The sequence below is a fragment of the Micromesistius poutassou genome (genome assembly GCF_964030765.1).
Source record: "Micromesistius poutassou genome assembly, chromosome: 5".
NCBI lineage: Eukaryota > Metazoa > Chordata > Actinopteri > Gadiformes > Gadidae > Micromesistius > Micromesistius poutassou.
The window spans coordinates 13,188,085-13,209,631 of NC_140275.1; the positions used below are offsets into that span (position 1 = coordinate 13,188,085).

Genomic DNA, 21,547 nt, shown 5'->3' on the forward strand with positions numbered 1-21,547 from the left:
ATTAGTGATCTGGTGCATGCCCCGACATACATTGATTATAGATTGTGTAGCTGAAAGAGGAAGAAGATCTGAGGTTACATTATTGAAAATACATCCATCTGGATGCCTTTTCTGTCCATCCTCTGTAAACCTCTGCACATAATCTTGTGTTGGGGAACCAAAGTCCCTGGGAGACATCTGGCATGTGATGGACTGTTGCAATCTGGATGTGTATTCCCTGTGTGTGTGTGTGTGTGTGTGTGTGTGATTGTGTGTGTGTGTGTGTGTTAGAGGACTGCGGTTGGGGGGTTACATAAGAAGGAAGCCAAAAGATCTGCAACATTTTGCTCTGTTTCAGCCACCATAGGTAGTATGCAAATCTGGAGACAAAGAAGTTTTGTTTATCCATAAGTGTTCGGTGTAATATCTTAACTTATCATGTAGGTCTTGTAAAGGCATGTAGTAAGCTTGATGAACCTGTTACATTATCAATCTTTCTTCCCAAAATGTTTGGATCTTGTTCCCCTTCTTTGTAAATTTGGATCCAAATAAAAGCATTTAAATGTGTGTGTGTATGTGTGCCTGTGTGTGTGTGTATGTCTGTGTATGTGTGTGTAGGTGTTTGAGGGATTGTGAATTTGTGTGTATTTGTCTGAGTGTGTTTCAGTATTTGTGTCAGAGAGAGATTTTGAGTGTGTGTGTGTGCGTGTATTTTTGTAATTGTGTCTGTGTAGCTATGTGCGTGCATGTGTGTGTGTGTGTGTGTGTGTGTGTGTGTGTGTCCATCACCAAGCCTGTCTTGGAGTCCCTTCAGATGCTGACTTTTAACTTCCAAGCCTTTTATGTGTTGGGGAGTGTGTCCCACGCCAAGCTGACGAGGGTACTAAGGCACTTCCCTGAAGATGATGTACTACCGCATGTCCAGGGCTGACTCTGGCCTCCCCGGAATGGACAATATCTCATAGAAAGTAAATACAATCCAAAAAAGTGATGAAAAACTGGACTGTGATTGACAATGGCTGGCTGGGGGAAGGAAGTTACTTCTGGTTGGATCTGCATCAGACACCAAATAGATTTTCCCAGCTTGACTTCAACCGGAAGAACCGGTAAAAAATGTCTGCTTTGTGCTGATAAAGATCATTCCTTTCTTCACAGTCCCACAGGCCACTGCTGCTCTACCGAGGACGCTTTCATACGCTTGGATCACACTGCAACAATTCAGCCCGCTTTTGACAAGATATTTTTGGGTTGCAGCCAATCTCTCCACATCGCAGGGGCTTATGACGTCAGGACGTCAGATCAGATTGTACCCAGTGTAGTGTGTGACACGGTTAACAGCATGCACTGTGGCGTCTGGAACACCTGAACACCTGAACAACCAGATGGATCTCTGGTGTACACATGGTGAAAGGAAAGCAGCGATGCTGGCAGAACAACGAAAAAAGAGTCTGAAATGGTGAGTCTTGGGGACCATTGTGATCCTGGCATCAGTGTGTAGGCTGTAGTAAACAGACTGCCGTTATATAGAACTTTTCTAACCTGTGGCCGCTCAAAGCACTTTACAACTATCACCTAGCATTTACACATTCATACACCGACGGCGGTGTCAGCTCTGCAAGGAAACAGCCAGCTCGTTGAGAGAGGCTAGGGCTAGACGTCTTGCTCAATGACCCCTCGACACTCGGCTAGGAAGAGCTGGGTATCAAACTAGTAACCTGCAGTACCTCCTGAGCCCCAGCCGCCTTCTTTCCTTTTCCTTTTCACTAACAACTTCTCCTGTGGATCAACAGAGCTTGGGCTGTGACGCAACACGGCCGATAAATATCTTTGCATTCTTCTTTTTTTTTAAGATTTATTTTTGCATTTCTATGCTTTATTATATAGTGAAAGGTATGGGAGATAGAGGGGAGGACATGCAGCAAATGACCACGGGTAGGAATCGAACCCCGGTCGCTGCGTACAGGACTGAGCCTATACGGTAGGCCTACGTGCTCTACCCGGTGAACCACCGGGGAGCCCCCGTCTTTGCATTGTAAATGGAGCATGTAAACGAGCAGCGAGAGGCTAACGTGTCAGTGTGGCAGACACACAATTCATCACGGCCCGCTTGTCACTGCCAGGACCATCACGGTAGAACAGCGGTGGCGGCGCAGGTGTGTCCTTGCTGGACCGCGTTTGGCAGCGCAGTAGGAAACTTTTAGAGCTGAACTGACAATTATGAGGACAACAACAAAAACAACAACAGCAGCCTGCCTTTAGGCATTTAGCATGGCGTATTGCTCTACAGTTCACATAACTCATGCCTATAGCAGAGCCATATGGCGAATTCTGGTTTTGCAGTTGCTGGACAGTATCCTAGCCTATGTTCTTAAGTAAGTAAGTCATATACTAGTAGGAATGCCACAGCAATTAGTGACCTGATAGATAACAATGTCAGTTCAGAAATTAAGATGAAGGCAGAAGCAATCTATCAAAGTTCAGTTTCACTGCAATATAAATTAGGCCTATTCATCATTGAACTAATTGGTGAGGCACCAAAGGCCATCTGTTCATTAGTCTATATATATATCCACTTAAAGGGCTATAGTAGTTAAGTAGGTTAAATAATGAATGACAAATAGCTATGCATTGGGCAACTGTAACCACCGCCTCCTGTTTCCATGTCAACTTGGCATGGCATGCGCGTCGATAGTGCACATTAGGATACACGTTGACAGTTACACACACATTAGGTCTGGGACAATATAAACACCATCAATGTCCATAATTAACGCTGCGACACAAGGTTCCACGCGACTCAAATTCGTTTTCATGGCGAATTCTCATATTCTCCCCGGGAGCCCAGCAGAAAAAGATCAAGCGGAATATCACTCAACCATTTGAGGCTGTTCATCGGTCCCACCCCTTGTTAGTGACGTCAGAGCATCAAATTGGGTGCCTTGCTCTCCGGTCCTCCACTTGCGCTCCAAGTGAGTGGATGCCAACATGCTCCTGCGAAGCCCGCGTTGAACAGAAAAGTAATTGGCTCCCAAAGACGCTCAGAAAACCGGACTAATACACCATAGGGTGTTGCTTACCATAATCATCTTTTAAGCCATTCGGTGTTTTTTTTTTCCACGGGTTGCCTTCATTCAGAGGTTGGTTTTTTGGAGGGGCTAAAAGGTATCGTCAGTTTTTTTTTTGCTTTGGAACTTGAAACGAGGTAAGACCCAATATTATTACTACACATGTAGCCCACTTGGGAAATTATACGGGCAAGCTCTATTACAGGTTTAAGGTTGCGGTTTGCCCTTGGCGACGTTATTTGTGATGAGTTTCATCTCATTGGAAAAAGTTGAGATTTTGAACATATTTTCATAACCAAACACAATGCAATTAAAACACTTAGGTTTCAGTCAGGTTTATTCACTGTTCCTCATGTCTTCTACCGTTATCGTACCCCACTCTCACCACGGAGTTTCAGTGTGTGTGCACAGTGCCACATGGAACACACAACGTGGGGAAGCTGGGCTGCTCAGGCGTGATCTCTGCTCGCTCCTCCACACAAACCAAACACACACACACACACACACACACACACACACACACACACACACACACACACACACACACACACACACACACACACACACTGACAATACACGCAACGTTTCCAGAGGCAGCCTGGAAAAGACAACGTGCCACACATTGCATTAAGATCACCGCGCGTAGGCCTATAGGCATGTATAGAAAAATAACAGTCACAGAATTGCAACTACATGTTCAGTCTTTATAAAGTGCTATTTTAAAAATGGCAAGATGTTTTTTTGGGGGTGGCCGCTGTATGTCAGGCTTGGATGATGCTTATTCGCCATATCTACTACAGCCCTTATCGTTCCGTGCGTTCCCTTTGCCGAACCGTCCGAATCCCGTTCTGTGTGTGAGTCGGTCGTAATAGAGCCGCGACCCCTTTCCACAACACCCATACACATGCGCGCACGCGTAATTACGCACGCACGTATCCACCACCACCGACTTAATTATCTGATTCATTCCGGTCTCTTGATCTCAAATCTCCTCTCGCTGTTACTGAGTTTACTCTAAAATGAAATATAAAAACAAAGCCAACCCCAAATGTCATCTAAAGCTCGCTAAAGACAAATATCCCCAAAAAGTTAAAAAAAAGAAATGTATAACTACATATCTACATACATGTAAATACAATAGTAGACAAGGCCATTCATAAAATACAACGAAGATTGCAAATAGAAATTATTTGAAATGTTTATGTTTTCCTCCCTAACTTCTATCGCGTATTATAGGCTATCGCGTTTGAAAGAAGGACATGCGGATTGATCTAAGACAATGACCATGTAATTCAATCATAAATCCTTCTGCGTTATACACATAGGCCTATATGGAACATGTTATATCAACTCTCTATGCACTACAGTCCCTTGGACGGATAATTCGTGGTTTGCATTGCATCACTATAATTAAATTAATCCCCCTGCGCGGTAGCTGTACGAGATGCTCCGGCTCTCGACCCCTGTTGGCGCCCCACAGTCTGCCAACAGCCTTTTTCGTTTAGTTTACTTATCGAATTTACTCTAGTTCAAATACTCAAGTCACGGTATGATCATTTTTGCATGCCTCATGATGTAGATACCGTAAGCTTTCGGCCAACAAAATATTGACTTTGATTAAACTCCAATTTGAAATGGCCCTTTCTGCTCCGCTGAGATTCAGGGTATTTTGTTCACTTTAGCCATGCATAATAAAGTAGGCCTCGTGATCTTGGGGAGGGAAACACAACACAGCGATGGCTACTTAAGGTCTATTATTCCACGGCACAACGTTTTTTTGCCATCCTCAATTCTATGTGACTGATTGCAGCCTACTCTAGTTTCATACGAGTACTGACTCACTGATACTCATGATGACTAATTAATAAGCGATAGCCATTGTCACGTTTAGAGTGCAAAGTATAAAAGCATAAAGTCGTTTTAAAAGATAATAAAGTAGTAGGCCTAACAAAAACGGTAATTTACATAGGCCCATGTACGTTTACAAAGGAAGCATCTCGGGTGAGTTTCAACATGTAATCCGTGGCTCACATAAATCCCATATATGATGAAATATGAACACACATCGGATTAACTTTAACCACTCATCACGCGTTGTCTCCTCAGGGTGCACAATGAACGAGGAACCGGACGGCAACGTCACTCAGACGTACGACAACTGGACCTTCCCCAACACCTCGTCGTCGTCGTCCGCGTCGTCATTGGCGGAGGAGAACCCTTTCAGACCCAGGAATAACATCACGTACGTTGGATACTACCTGCACGAGTCGTCCATCGCGGCCATCTTCGTGGCGTCCTACCTGCTCATCTTCCTGGTGTGCATGGTGGGCAACGGCGTTGTGTGCTTCATCGTGCTGCGCAGCAAGAACATGCGCACGGTCACCAACCTGTTCATCCTCAACCTGGCCGTGAGCGACCTGCTGGTGGGAATCTTCTGCATGCCCACCACGCTGCTGGATAACATCATCACAGGTGAGAGCTTCAAGGCCCCTTCCTCCCATGAGAGGGGGGCGGGGACGGGGGACGGGGGGACGGCGGGGAGTTGGACGGCTCCCCCGGAGAGAGAACGGATTCTGATGTTTGTCTTGTCACCGTTTGAATCTCCGTTCTCGCTCGTCTAGACCCCAGACGCAGCAGTTAATCAATAGCGAGGTGTATCCGGGGAGACCGATGGAGACGCGCTCGACAGCGGGCCGTCTCATGGGCCGTCTCATCTCACAAATCTCCCGTGTATTCCATTAAAGACGCCTTTGTATTTGCTCCTCCGTCTCGTGGCGTATAGGAGGATGCCCCCCCCCCGACGTTCTTTCGTTCTTTCTTTGGATGTGACGTTATTTTTATCGCATGCACTACAAAAAAAGGATTAAAAAAGAGCTCTGGGAGCGCACGGGCAGGGGGGGGGGTGCTCTCAGGACGCATATTGATGTACAGGAGTTTAATACAATATATACGTTATGGTTTGAATGGACAGTTAGGAGAGGACTTTGTTGTGGTTGAAGTGAGTGTGTAGGGTTCGTGAAAGAGGATTAAGGCAGGAACTGCGAAAAGATTTAAAAAGGAGAGGCCCCTGAGTAGGCCTATGTCATGAATATGACACGCTATTAGACAGTTATCGGAGGGGGATCACGTTTGCCTGGTCTGGTTTGACTTGAGTCTGTCAATACGATGACAAAAACATATCTTGGCCATCCTTCTGTATTATAGTCCAACATCATTGCATTACAAGTTTCTACAGAATCTCACGCCAGCGAAAACCCAAAAGTTGGCAGCCCTGCATTGGATCCTCAGTGCAGTGACTAAAGTAAAGACTGGAAGCAGGGACAGAGTTATGAACCAAAGAACCACTCATTCCTGCTGTTGTTGCTCCCACAGCTAATCTTTATGCTACTGTACATTTTACTTAATAGTTGGTAGCCTGTGTCAAGCTTATTTTTAATACTTATTTTTAATACCTCATATTACAGCTCTAGTTTGACTGGTTTACAAAGGGTAGCACTTCAAATGAACTTTTTTTTTTTTTTGACAGAACCCGTAACAATAACTCGATAGGGGAAGGGATGAGATTCGACCTTGGTTCCTTAAAGTGGAGCATTACAGAAGCATGTGTTCTTTCCATATCAGTAAGATCAAGTCTGGTTATACATAGTGTGGCACCGCACTAGTCATCAGCTATCCCATGACCACATGTTAATGATGCTATTTCACATCCTAGGGCACACATAACCCTGTGACCTGGTGCTCCGATGACATGGGGCAATCAAGTCCTCATTTCAAACTTTTCAATGAGGGCTCTTAAAGTCAAAAGTCAAGTCAAGTTTATTTTAAGATTTTAAAACGCCTACAGTTGACCAAAGTGCTGTACAAATCCACTATCTAGTTATAAACACACAAATAACAAAAACAATTTAAAGCACATAAAAAGGACACAGACAATAATACAATTTATATGGATGTATATAAAAGTCAAAGTCAAAGTTAGCTTTATTGTCAATTCCAAAATATGTGCCAGACAAATAGAGGAATCTAAATTGTGTTTGTCTCTGACCCACGGTTCAATAAGGAGAAAAGGGTAAAATTGGGTAAATAAAATAAAATAAGTAATATTTGCAATAAATAAATTCTGAATTGTGTAAAATAATTCTGAATAGTTCAAAGGTAAGGCAAAACAAAATGGTATCTTAAAGTAAATGTATTGAAATATGCAATATGAGGGAGATTATGGGTTTGAAGTCCAGAGTTCTTAGGAGCAAATGGGAGGGGGGTTCAGAGTCCAGAGTTTGTGGGGGCAGAGGGGAGGGAAGGGAGAGAGGGGAGAGAGAGAGTTGAGCTTCCTGACAGCCTGGTGAAAAAAAGCTGTTTACCAGTCTGGTGGATCTGGCCCAGAGGCTGTGGTACCGTCTCCCAAGATGGCAGGAGGCTGAAGAGGCTGTGTGAGGGGTGGCTGGGGTCACCCACAATGCTGGTTGCTTTGCGGGTTAGGCAGGTTCCATAGATCAGTGTCCAAGGTAGACTTGTCATGGAATGGGCCGACTCTGTAATTGATGATACTGTTGTAAACCTTCATCGATAGTCTCTAGTCAGGCTGGTCCTTTATGCCTGTTGGAGGACAGTGGAAAGACACCACAGACTGCAGATACGACTTCCTGGGGCTCTACTCCTTGTTACGCACTGCTTTGGCACTTTTAACTGTGTAAAAGTGTTGCATAGTGTCATGAAATCATGCACAAACACACAGCCAAACCGTAACACACACACACACACACACACACACACCCACAGGCATCCATGGGCACACACACGCGCACACACACGCACACACACACACACACACACACACACACACACACACACACACACACACACACACACACACACACACACACACCATCATGGGTTGTTCATTGATGCTGTAATCAAAGCACAAAGCATGAATGGGCACTAATGCATCATCCCTACTATTTACAACCCATATCAGATTATCTTTATTGTACAATTTCCTGTGACATGTGAGGAAATGGGTTGAATAACAACATACAAAGCCTGTGATTCATGGAGCTGCATTCCAATTCATCCTCCTGGCCCTGCAGACAATTGGCTCTACCTCGGACAGCCTTCGTATGCTGGGAAATGTGGTCCCCCTCACTTCCACACACACAGCCTCCCTCCAGAGAAGGGACACACACCAGCCGAATGAATCATCGAATCTTCAGTCCATATTTATACCCTATGCCAATCACACAGGCTCCACCCCATGGCTTTGAACAAAAGACACCACTCCACCCCATGGCTTTGAACCAAAGACACCACTCGGGAGTGCATTGCAAGCTGTAGCTGTTTGTGTACAGCATATAACCGTGTCAGTTGATCCATCTCCTCTCAGTGGAATCTGTGACAGGGTTAATCCAAGGGTAACGCAATGCACTCTGAATATCAGGCTCTAGTAAGCAGTCGATTAATCACGCCGATATACCGTTCAAGAATTCACCCATTCTCCCTGATGAAGAATAATGTTAGTGATGAATAACCACTATCCAATGAGGGGCTGCTGGTTGATTACACACACGCTGTGCGGATCTAATGCTGTAATTAGTTGAGCTGTGTTCTGTCTCCAGCTTCACCTTCTGGCGTTGGATGTGTTGTGTTCAGCATCCCTCCACTCCACACACACACACACACACACACACACACACACACACACACACACACACCAGGTTTTTTGTAGATTATACCTGTGAATGAGGACGATCGATCGTCCCACCCCCAACCCTCCCCAGACTAAGAAGACAACAGCATAAATCAGACTCAAGGACTGTACTAGATGCTAGACTGATGGATAGCTACTTTATTCATCCCTGATAGGACATAAAGACATATCAGCAGCTCACAAAAAGTCGATATACCTAAAATGTTAACCAAAAGCCATGGCCCATGACATTGCAAAAACACTTTTTTAATGTGCAATAATGTTAAACAAAGTACAAAGAAAGAATTTGTGTCAATGTTGAAGTATGGGCTTGGTTGTGATTGGTCACCGTTTGTAGGGTCACCATCATACTCGGGATGGCAGACTTTCTGCCCTGTTGGAGATTTATTTGAGTTGGACAGGAGAGCACATCCACAGTGAAAGCACCCTTTTGCTGGCTGTCAGCAATGATGAAGAACCCTTGAGCAAGTTCAAAACCCCTGGAGCTAACCAGGATTCTATACCCGGGGGACCCTCATGTATGCGTCCCTTTACAGATATCCGTGGTGAAAATTGGTGTATATGTACACACACACACACACACACACACACACACACACACACACACAGACTCAACTGAAGTGTTCTCAGTAATAATAAAGTGTGATATATGTTCATTAATGTCTATGCAAAAAACACACACACACACACACACACACACACACACACACTCTGAGCTGACGTGTACTCAGCGATGCTAAAGTGTCTGCGTGTGTCTCTCCATCTGACAGGGTGGCCCTTTGGAAGCCTGGTGTGTAAAATGAGCGGCATGGTGCAGGGCATCTCCGTGTCTGCGTCGGTGTTCACGCTGGTCGCCATCGCAGTTGACAGGTAAAACCGCCGGAGTGTCGGGTGTGGATCGACCGCGGGCGTGACGGGAAGTCACGGTGTCACGGACCGCGAGGGCTCGTTGTGGTCCAGTTATGGTTCCACGTCGACGCAACGCGAGGGGGTTCACAGACCCATGACGTCCTTGCGGACCCTCCTTGTGTTCACCGCAAAGGGCCTGACGTGACGTGCGCCTCCCAAAAATGGGAACCTTGCGTTGATTCGACGCAGCGGCAAGGGCTGTGATTGGTCCGCGCACTAAAAACCTGACGCAGAACCAAAACAGGTTCATGACCGCGTCGAAAGCGTCTGCGTTGGTCGTTGCGTCGCGTCGACGTGGGGCCATACCTGAACCTTTAGTGGTTCAGACCACCCAATTCATCGGGCTGCGCTGATTCTCATAAAATCCCAGATGTCGAAACCGCTCACAGAGCCGTGGCGGCGGCCACGGGCCATGGCTAATCCCACCGAGTCGTTTGGTAATTTGTCAGTGCATGCTCCTCAATCTTCCGCTGACAGCAGTATGTTGAACGGGGCCGTGACTGTGGTGTGATTATGCCCGGCAACAGTCTTAGAGGAGAGGAGACACGACAGCCTCACTCTCCCTGTCTGTCTGTCTGTCTCTCTCTCTCTCTCTCTCTCTCTCTCTCTCTCTCTCTCTCTCTCTCTCTCTCTCGTATCTTTCTGTCCCACTCCACCTCTCTGTCTCTCTCCTTTCTGTCTCTATATCTCTCTGTACTCTCTCTTGCTCTCTCTCTCTTGCTCTCTCTCTTTCTCTTGATCTCTCTCTTTCTTATCCCGCTCTCTGTTTCTCTCTTGATCTTTCTCTCTCTGCTCACTCTCACCCCTCTCTCTCTTTCCCGCGCTCCCTCCTCTCTCATCCTCACCCTCCCTACTTCTCTTTCTCTCTTAGCTCTGCCACTATCTCTACCCAATTCTCACCTTGCTCTCTCCTGCCCCCCCCCCCTCTTTTTTTATATCTTTCTCTGTCTATCTTCCCTCTTTCACCCTGCCCTGCGCCCCTCACTCTCTTACTCACTCTCTTTCTCTCTCTCTCACCTTCTCCTCTCTTTCATTATCTTCCACTCCCTCCCTCCCCCCTCTCTTGCTCTCTTTCCCTCTCTCTGTCTCCCTCTTTCTCTCTCCTCATGCCTGTAACCAGCTATGAGGTCACAAAGGTCTGGACTCCTCATTGTTTTTTTGCTCAAAATATAATTGGGAACTAAAACAGAACTGGATAATATGAATCAGCACTTGAGATCTTCTCAGAGATGATTCTCAGAATATTCAATTTAGACGTTGGGCACAACCCCCCCCTCCCCCAGACAAAACTGAACCCCCGGACCTCACTATTGAAACCGTGGCTACGGCCTTGTCTCTCTCTTTCTCTTACTCTCTCGCTCTTTCGCTCTCTCTCTCGTTCTTTCGCTCTCTCTCTCGTTCTTTCGCTCTCTCGCTCGCTCGCTCGCTCACTCTCTCAATTCAATACAATTCATTCAGGAAGGATAAGGTTAAGGACCCCAGAAGAGTCCTTAACCATCTCCATAGGCTTTGTTGACCCTACAATGTAGATGCACAATACAACCTACATAAATATGAATAAAAATCTCTCTCTCAGACAATTTTCCCATGCCTGCGGGGAAGATGGACCTTTGGACCATTAAAAATCTCTCTCTCAAACAATTTTCCCATGCCTGCGGGGAAGATGGACCATTAGCTAAGGGGTTTGACATGAACTTTTGACACGTCTTTCCCAGAACCATAAAGGTTGGGAGTGCATCGTAATATATGTCTGCAATGCTTCAATGCTATGAGTTGAAATCCTCTGAAATCTTCTGTTTGAAGTGGACTGCAACTAACGTTAGTGTTTTGATGTGATTTGCGGGCAGGTTCAGATGCATCGTGTACCCCTTCAAGCAGAAGCTGACGCTGTCCACAGCCACCCTGATTATAGTCATTATCTGGGTCCTGGCCATCTCCATTATGTGTCCCTCTGGGGTCATGCTTCAGGTGACCAAGGAGCAAACCATCCGTGTGCTGCTAGGATACAACAACAAAACAACTCCCTTTTATTGGTGCCGAGAAAACTGGCCCAACCAGGGCATGCGGAAGATCTACACCACGGTCCTCTTCGCCAACATCTACCTCGCTCCGCTGTCCCTCATCGTGATCATGTACGCCCGCATTGGCATCATGCTCTTCAAGTCGGCCGTGCCGACGGGCGGCAAACCGGGCCACGACAACCGGCACACGGTGTCCAAGAAGAAGCAGCGGGTCATCAAGATGCTGCTCATCGTGGCTCTGCTCTTCATCCTGTCCTGGCTGCCCCTATGGACGCTGATGATGCTGAGCGACTACGCCAGGCTCACGGTGCAGCAGCACCGCGTCATCAACATCTACATCTACCCCTTCGCCCACTGGCTGGCCTTCTTCAACAGCAGCGTCAACCCCATCATCTACGGCTTCTTCAACGAGAACTTCCGCCGGGGCTTCCAGGCCGTGTTCAAGTTCGGCCTGTGCACGGCCAACGGCCACCGGAGGAAGACCTACTCGCACCGGTTGCAGGGGAACTCTGTGCTGCCGGCCAACCCTAAGGCCTCGGTGGAGCCCATCTCCCTGAACAGCCTGGACAACAACACTTCCCGCAGGTCCAAAAACGTCAACGAGCAGGACCTGGTCATGGAGGACCTGGACAAGGTCTCGCCGAGCAGCGGGGGAGTGACCGCTGTGTCTATTTGAGCGGCACAGGGGGGCGGGGTGTCTATCTGAGGTGTCTATCTGTCTATTTGAGCGGGACGGGTGTTTTGCTTGGTTGGTTTTTGTCGTGGATTGAAATTGAACTCGACATGTGGGGACAGGACATTTCTCTTGGGAGTGACTGGGTCAGCAAAAAGCACAACTGCAAAAGTGAAGAGCATTTTTCTCCTTCTTAAATGTTGAATGTTACGTTGTTACGTACAAAATAGTAGCAAATAAAGCAGCTTTGTATTATACGCCTCTTTGAAATCAAACACAAACGTATTACAATAAACAAGTCTTTACAACCTCGCCAAGAGGTGAGTTTAATAGTAGCATTTGACCGGAAAAACTATCCTTACCTATCTCCTAAAATACATACCATGAGGCACATCATTTGCAATATGAAGGGAAGAATTTCTGGTGATACTTTGGTCAAACCTGCAAATTGTGTTGACACTGAAATTCAGTTGAAACTCTTCCTCTGTTGTCTATAGCATCGGATATATGGCATAATTTTGTTTTCCCTATTATTACAACAACGTGTTTGAATATTAATTTCATACACACACACAAATGCCAGCTAAACTATAAATTAGGAAAATGTTAGTCCACAAAATGGGTTTAGCGGTAATTCAATATTTCAAATGTATATTTGGATGTATCACTTGATAAAATGTCCTTTATGGCTCAATCCCCCCTCCCTTCTGATCTTGGTTTATTCAATTTGTTTTTTGAATGCAGATCAATATCTCATTAAGCATGATGTCTGTGCTCACAGTGAAAGTGGACCCGGCCCCATTTGAATTTACAGTCGTGAGGCCACACACAGGCAGCCAGTCTGTGGTCAACAATCAATACATAACTATCAGAAAGATGAATTTGCGCATGAGTTAGTATGATCCTGATAAGTTTTCCAATCAGGATATTTCTGTTAAAATTAGGGTTTTTTCTTTGTTCAAATTGAAAGTAATTTAAATTATACAGTAGGCCATTTGGAGAAACCCGCCAACCTGAGTATGCTATTTTTTTTAGTATCCAACCAAAAAGGTTAGTCCCCAAAACACAAGACAAGCTTGCTAGCTATAGCGATAGGTCTGCCTAGCTGGCCAGGCCTGTTATTGGTTGATGGCAGGATGTAAAGAGATTTGAGTCATCGCCGTTGAAAACCATGAATACAGTAGGCTATGCCTCATTCACGCAGGCATCCGCAGTACTCGAACAGTAGCTGTTCAATATGTGGTTAACATTAGAGCCAGCCATAATTGATATTCCTTGGAGGAGTGCCGAGAATTTACAAGTGACAGTAATGAAGTACAGGGAGGAAATACACGTTTCCTCTCAACCTGGAGAAGTGGAGGAAGCATTATCAATATGAATAATATATATATAATAGACACACATCGCTGACATTTTCAAAAGCAGAACATTGCTTTGATTACCATATTTCCTCAAGTCACCTAGTCATGGTACAACGAGTGTAATGCTGCTGACATGGCTTCTTTTTGCACATCATGAATTTGTGCGGAATGTGCCGTTTAAAGTATTAGTTACAAAGTGTTACAAAGTGTTGTATAGCCATTGCTTTGATCTCTCCATGAAACAGTGTTTTTATCTGAAAAAAAGAGGCTGGATAAACTTGTATTGTCTACATTCATATGCTAGACTTTGCCCTGTGCCCAGAAGAGCTGCTGTGAAGTTGTGTGTGTCTTTGTGAACTGTGGTTGTTAGGAACCCTATGGCTGTTGATTACCTAGCGGCCATCTTGGTTCTAAATGCCAGCTTGTGGTGGTGAAACTGAATGCAGAAGTCCGCCTTTAGTTCCACCACACATCTGGCGTTTTGCACCAAGATTGAACTAAAATGGCCACTAAGTGAATTGGCAAAGAAGTGTGAGGCTTTTTTAACCTGTTGGTGTTTTTGGTGTTTCTATGGGTGACTTAGTGCTGTCTGGCACTTTCTGTTAAGGCTCTGTTTCCAAATAATTTATTGAAGAAAGAGATGTCTTCTTTGCTGAACTGAAAAACATTACACTAATGCAAACCTAGAAAAATACCAGTGCAAAAATAAGCTACGCAAAAATTATTATTGTTATTCATTTATCCTCTCCCATTGTGCCCACCAGCCCTACTTTTTGGTGCTGTGTGTTGGTACTGCCTCAGTACAGTACTAGAGGCCACTGAGACGGGCACATTTATTACACTCCCCTGCTGGCTCTTCATAATGTTATGTGACCATGTGAGCCAACATGCTGTCACTCAATATTAATGAATTCTACAACTCAAAATTTTGCAATTTCCCTCGGAGCGTAGGAGTCGACCATACAAATTGCTGGTCAATTTCCATGTTGTGCAGGATGAAATCAATGTCTGCCATCGTGCTGGGGGCCATGTAGTGACCAAACTGGTTTATGGAAAACATGCTGCTCTGGGTAGCATAGTGTAGGTGGGGAGATTAGCTCCATAGAGTTGTGAAGGTCAGGTTTAATCTGCTGCAGGGGGAAGTCATTTCACAAACCTTGTAGAACAACTGTTTCTAAGTCTCCTTGCCTCAGATACAGTCAGAACCCATGTCTATCATTCATGCTTATGTTCTACTGTATTAAGTTATTGTAGTTGTTGTTTATGTTTTTTCATCTGTCAGAGGTTGTGTATGAGAATACATCTTATTTGTTTTATTAAAGGAGGAAATGTTGCTGAAAATGCTTATTGGTAGTATTAAAGAATTCAACTCTCACAGTTACTGATGACTCTAGGAGGCATCATTGACTGCCTATGCTTGTGACACTTTCTTTATGTACACTTATTGGCTGGCATAATTGATGATGTAGGGGTCGGGCCTTGATATTGAATGTACGGATTTGTTCTGTGCCTGTAGCACTCAATCATATAGTAAGTTCCTTTGCTATTCTTGCTGCTCCAAACGTTGCCAAATTGAATGGATGAGTACCTGTAAAAGTGTATTTTGTTGGATTTCGTAGAATTTGCATGTGGATATGTTGTGTTATTTGTTGTGCGTGTTTACTTAATTCTATATGTTGGGATTTGTACGTTTGTACTGGTATGGTATGAAATTAACAATTGTGAACAGAATTGGTTTGAATTTAATTTAGGGTATTTGCTAGTAGAATGAAAGTAATCTGTGGTAGACACTGGGAGTGAGGTAGGACGTAACCAATATAATTTGTGAAGGGCTAATTATAACTATTACCTCTGTGAATGTGTGTGTTAAATTCATGGTTTTGGTTTAATGATGAATGAAATGTCATAAAATCATAAATTATTATCCAGTGACGAGGTCACCTGCATATATTTAACAGTTTGCTGAACATCCAGAGCACTTGATCTGTGAAAATGTAAGTATGTTATAATGACAATGTTTGATCCAAATTCAGGGATTAGCAATTTTACCCAATAAGATACAGAACATTTACTTTTTTGTTATTTTATTTTTTGCTAAAAAGGTTCATTGAAATCTTGATGATTCAAATGCAAATTGTAATGCACTTCTTGATACAACCATTTGGCATCAAAACAAAAGTGTACAATCAGTTTGGGGTCACCTTAAAGTGTAAGCAAACCCAAAACAATTTTTGTTAAGTGGAAAACGGTTCTATGTTATTTTGATTAAAATTTATAAAGTGCTTAAATGGGGGAAATTCTCTGTAAAATACAAGAAATCTGCTACTACTAAAAACGCTTTTGGTGAGCTGTAGTTTTCTATTGGTAACAAACTCTGCTAAAGTAAGTGTGTAACTTAGTGAGTAAGTGTGACATTGGCTTTGACAACATTTGACAACGGCACTCACACTTGCTCCTATGGAACCCAGTGTGTCCGTTTTTTCTAAAACCCACGACAGCTCAGATTGCACAGGGGTTTACAGACCCTTTATTGACCCTGTGTGTTAGTCTAATCTGTAGCAAGTAAAACAAATTACTTTGACTACTTGCTGGGACACACATACATATAGCATATATATGTAAAAATGTATGTATGTATATAATGTATATAGGCCTATATATACACACATATATACATAGATTTTTACATACACTATATAACATTAGGTAAAGCCTTGGAAAAGGAATGCCACTTTGGGGAAGTATTTATTTTGTACTATGGGATTTGGGGCTCTTTGACAAATACATTCCAGTGTGTGTTTGGGTGTTTGAAGCTTGTAAATGTGCCCTCGAACACAAGGGATGGTCTATGTTGGGAACCAGGCATGGCACTGGCCAAATAATCATGTTGAAATGTATTCCTTCAATTCGTTCAATTATTCACAAGTTAGACCATCGGGCACAACATCCACATCCTGCCAAAAAGGAATATTTGTGTTTTCAGGCAGAAGCACTGCACTTTGGGGACCTCAAATGACCACACTCACACACACACACACACACACACACACACACACACACACACACACACACACACACACACACACACACTAACATACGCCAGGTTCCCTGAAACCAGCCCATTGGCATGGATCCAATGGTTCACATAAAGGCCAAAGCTAGTTAGCCAACACGAACCATATATGTTGATGGCAGTTATCTCAGATGGAGCAGAGGTCACCATAGTGCACCACATCTGGGCCAGAATGACATCACATTCGATACATTCAACATGAGCAGTGTGCTTGTCACTTCATGAAAAATATTACATAAAGTACGTTGTTAGAAGTCTTCCATAGAATGTGGCGCCCCAAGAATATGTAGAGATAGAGAGATAGAAGATGGACTGAGAGAAAGGGAGAGAGCGAGATTAATGAGAGGCAAAGAGAGAGCGGGAGAAGGGATACTGCCGAACATTTCTGCCAGTGGGGAAGCAATGACAGTGTGAGGAGTGTGTGGTGTGTGTGCGGTGTGTGCAGGGAGAATAGTGTGAACTGAGCTGCTGCGAACACATACACACAATCACGCTTGTGTTGTGTGCCCAGCATATTTTTCTGGACTTCAAAACCACTGTCATAAATCACAGTTCTGCGTGCAGTGCACCTCAGTGTTATGAAGGCGTACAATGTGTAAGATGACTCGGCAGATGGTCAACCGGGGAAATAAGCCGTCCTATATTGTACTATATCACTTGTATTATATTGATTGATGAACAACCCCTTTATATTCCTGCTGTGCTTTACTTGCCTTGTGTTCAACTTTATTTTTTCTCGTGGCACTTAACAGGTTTGCTGAATCGTGTGTTAGCGTTGATTAAAGATGTTGTCCAAATAAAGAAAATTCTACTCACTGTCTGTTATGGATTGGACTTTGTGGGGTTGTCGTCGGCTCAGCTGGTGGCGTGAGAGAGGGGGAGGGTAAGGATGGGGGGGGGGGTCTAGTCCATTAAGTGAAAGCACCAGTATGCTTACAAAGCAATATGAATATCATGATGAATGATGAATATCATTCATTCAAAACGATTATTAATGATCCGATGGAGGGAATCCCACAGCCATTACAATAAAATCACTGCAATAAAACACACATTTGGAAGGCCACAGAGGAAATTAAAATGTCTCCCTCCCATTAGTTTTGTGTATTTAATTCACAGCAAATGAAATGTAGTGTAGGAGTGCAGTAGTGTCATGAGTGTTGTAGTATGTCGTAGTATGTAGTATGTGTGTAATGTGTGTGTGTATGGATGTATGTTTGCATGCATGTATGTACGTATGTATGCATGAATGAATGTATGTATGTATGTATGTATGTTTGTATGTATGTATGTATGTTTGTATGTATGTGTGTATGAATGTGGGTATGTTTGTATGTATGGATGAATGTGTGTATGTATTGTGGAGGGCCCTGGATGCCGAAAACCCTCCACAGAGGCGAAAGGAGATCAGTACCAGGGACAACAGCCTTCCCCCAAAGACAACAACTGTCAATGACAATCGGTATTATCCAGCACACCTGCTGCATGATTACCAATGGGGAACACCTAACACAAGAGTGTTAGCAAGCAAAGCAACAAAAGCATAGAGAACCGCTCCCCTCGTGGAAGGATTGTACAGTAAGTGGGCCTGAACAGGGAACCCCCGTATAAGAGGGGAAACACAAGGAGAGAGCCACCTGTTGTGTGTGCTGCTTGCCATGTCTCACCCCTGTTTCCTTTGTCGTTTCCTCATTACTTATTGAATACTGAACATTTGTGTAGGATAACCTATTCTAACTTGCCATGTTTAAAATATGATATTTATAAAAGGATATTTATGGAGTTGTATTAGACCATTTCACATTAGCATTACTATATGAGCCTCTAGCAGGCCTGTATGTAATTTCCTCCTGTTCTTTAATAATAGTACAGCCAATATTGATTGGGTGTACTGTTTGGGTCAATATGGCCCCCTTGTGTATATTTTGTATATATTCTTTACTCATGAGGGACACACCCCTTCCCCTATTCCCAGGTATATATACCCCACCCCCTACACCTGTTCTGCATTGCACTTTTGATGAAGGACTACATGTCCGAAACGTCGTGCTAAATAAATCCACGATTGGGAGCTTTAATCAGTGTGCGGATCTTTATCATTTCTTCTCAGTTACTTTTTTGGTCGTGCACCTGCACTCTTGTGATGTGCGCACATTCCTTCCTTTCCTGATCCTTTGTCGTCCACCCAGCCTCCAGTTTACCCCGGAAGGCCTCTCAAACCCACCCCGGACCGGGAAAGACTTTAGCTTGGACTGGAATTTCCTATCCAGATGATAAGAATTGTTATCCGGTGAGCTGATCAGACCAACCGCACACATTTGTTTTTTAAGAGTGATGACTCAAACAACCCCCGAAAATCATTTTCTTTCAAAATCTCACAGTGGCAAGAGTCGTTGCTCTGTGTAATGAGTTTAAACTGTGGTCAAACCAATGATGAACTGTTTTTGTAGAATTCTTTTTCTTTTATCGCGGGAGGTGTTTTTAGATGCTGGCCTTGTTGCATACCAGTTACAACAAAAAATGTCAGTGCCAGAGATTGTTCCTTGATTGTGGTGCTACAGTGGGTCTGAATTATTCAATGATTGTGCTGAGGAGTGTTCTGTATGGTGACATGTATTTCCAAGGCCAGGAACGTGTCGTTCAAATGTCAGTTTCAAGAATTATGTGCCTACTATAAATGCCTCTGTTGATCATAATCAACGGAAATCTATAGATGTTCTATAGAAGTGAGCGGTTACCAGACTACACAGAGCATGAACAAACAAACCAACGGAGCATTCAATCCAACATGAATCACGCACCAATCCCGCAATCAGTGTCAAAAGCATGCTATTTCAACTGAAAAACACAACACTTACCAACAATGGCCACTGCTATTCACATTACATAGACAGACAGCCAAAAGATACACCGTTATGTATCAAATCAGGCAAAGGCAAACAAAAGAGTGCGATTTAGGTTAAGCAAGGCTTAACGCACTCTGAACATGCAAAACGTTAACTAACGCGGCTACTGAATTTAAAACAAAAATCAAGAGTCACTGCTTGGAAGTCCAAGCAAAACCAGTTTGCTTAATAGCAGGAAATGTAATATTTTAGGCATGCAAAGCAGAACATTAACAACAGTATCTTTCGTGATCAAACTATTCCAACCAGGAGGTCAAACCAGCCCAGAATAAAGCTCATTCTATTGCTGCAGGGTTGCAATGGTAATTGACCGTTCGCCAGGAGCGTTCTAGCCACGCCCCCCTGTCTCGGGGGCGGGTTCTGCTGTCAAGTCCGACATCAGCTGGCTTGTAACGTGAAGATGGAAGTTGGGAATTTAGGCGATATACCAGACGACTTTAGCCTATCTTATCTCGAAGGAAGCATTTCTTTAAAGAAAAAACAAAAGGCTTATGCCTTCATATCTGGATCTTATGTACATAGCGTCATAATATACAAAAATAGTACAGGTAAATAGCTATCTATTACCAAGACTAACGGTCATGTTGCTGCTAACTCTTTACTTAATTAGTTTACATTGTTAGATAATTTATTCTATTGAAATATAACAAATCTAAATTGTCAGAATAAATGAAAGTGTGAATCCTGACTGAAGCATAAACTTTCAGATAATTTATTTTGGCTACATAACATTATAGGCACAATCAGCGTTAAGGGAGAAGTTTATCCCAGCCAACGGAAATCTGCCGCTCGTCATATTGTCAATTTCGAGGTCGACTTAAAAGAGAGGAGACTGGTGGATTCGCACTGCAAGTGTCAACAAGGGTAACTGTATAGGACTACGTTTTACATGAGCTTAAACTCACTGTTGGTGTGTGCTGAACACCCTCTACCCTTGGTCGTACTTATCGCAGGCTGTGTCACGCATAATGACCGACTTTATCCACCGTAAACATTTTTCAATGTTCCTAGTTGGCTTCTGGAAAGGGAAAAAAAAGACGTTGGCAACTCGGTCACTATATCTGCTGTCAGTGTTGCAGGTTCCATGACAACACCGTTTTATCATATTGAGCTCTGAATTAAAAAATAATATCTAGAAGTTTCTAACGAAGTAAACACTGAGCAGCTGAGTTAACACTGCTGATAGCCCCGGCCGGTATGTCGGAGAGATGTCGGACAAAATGGAGGACATTAACTACTCGATAATAGGAGCGTTCTGATTGATCAGATTGCCTGTCAATCAAACTCTGGCGAACGGTCAATTGAGGACACAAGATCAACTGGAGAAACAAGCTGTATTCCAAAAGGTTTTACCTACCTACCTAGACAGAGAAAGCTGATTTTTATCTCAATTATCAGTTCATTTCTTGACGGTGCTATAGGTGCTTTTGTGATTTCTGATGGTGCTGAAGCGCCACCAAACACCGCCACTGCACACAATGATTATAGGCCTTTATTTAGTTTTATTTGTTTTATTTTCTGTCACATAATAAAGATTTGATATATATATATATAAATATATATATATAGACAAAATAATCGTATTGTCTAATGTGACTCGAAAAATGAAACAGCAAGTAGTAAATACAAAAAGCGCCTTAAGGAGTTAGCCACCAAGTTATATATGACCTTTCAGAACCCTTATGATTAGTTAGGTAGACAGCTAGTCCCCTAGAGGGAATGCAATTCTGACATTTAATCAGTCTCAGAAAACAAAGGTTATGATACGTCGCTACCAATACTTTTAAGGGCAGAGATGCTTTATTTCGTAGACTGCAAAATGTCAAAAATCATAAGTAATTGTTTTATAGAAAAGA

The 21,547-nt window shown here is 43.6% G+C and overlaps 1 protein-coding gene across 1 annotated transcript; it reads left to right on the forward strand.

The window, feature by feature from the left end:
- Positions 1 to 5,158: 5,158 nt before the first annotated feature.
- Positions 5,159 to 12,354, forward strand: npffr2a (neuropeptide FF receptor 2a; the record flags this gene model as incomplete). Its single annotated transcript, XM_084468359.1, has 3 exons — positions 5,159 to 5,516; positions 9,519 to 9,618; positions 11,505 to 12,354. 3 exons carry the CDS (start codon positions 5,159 to 5,161, stop codon positions 12,352 to 12,354), a joined length of 1,308 nt encoding a protein of 435 aa, XP_084324485.1.
- Between the last annotated feature and the right edge of the window lie 9,193 nt (positions 12,355 to 21,547).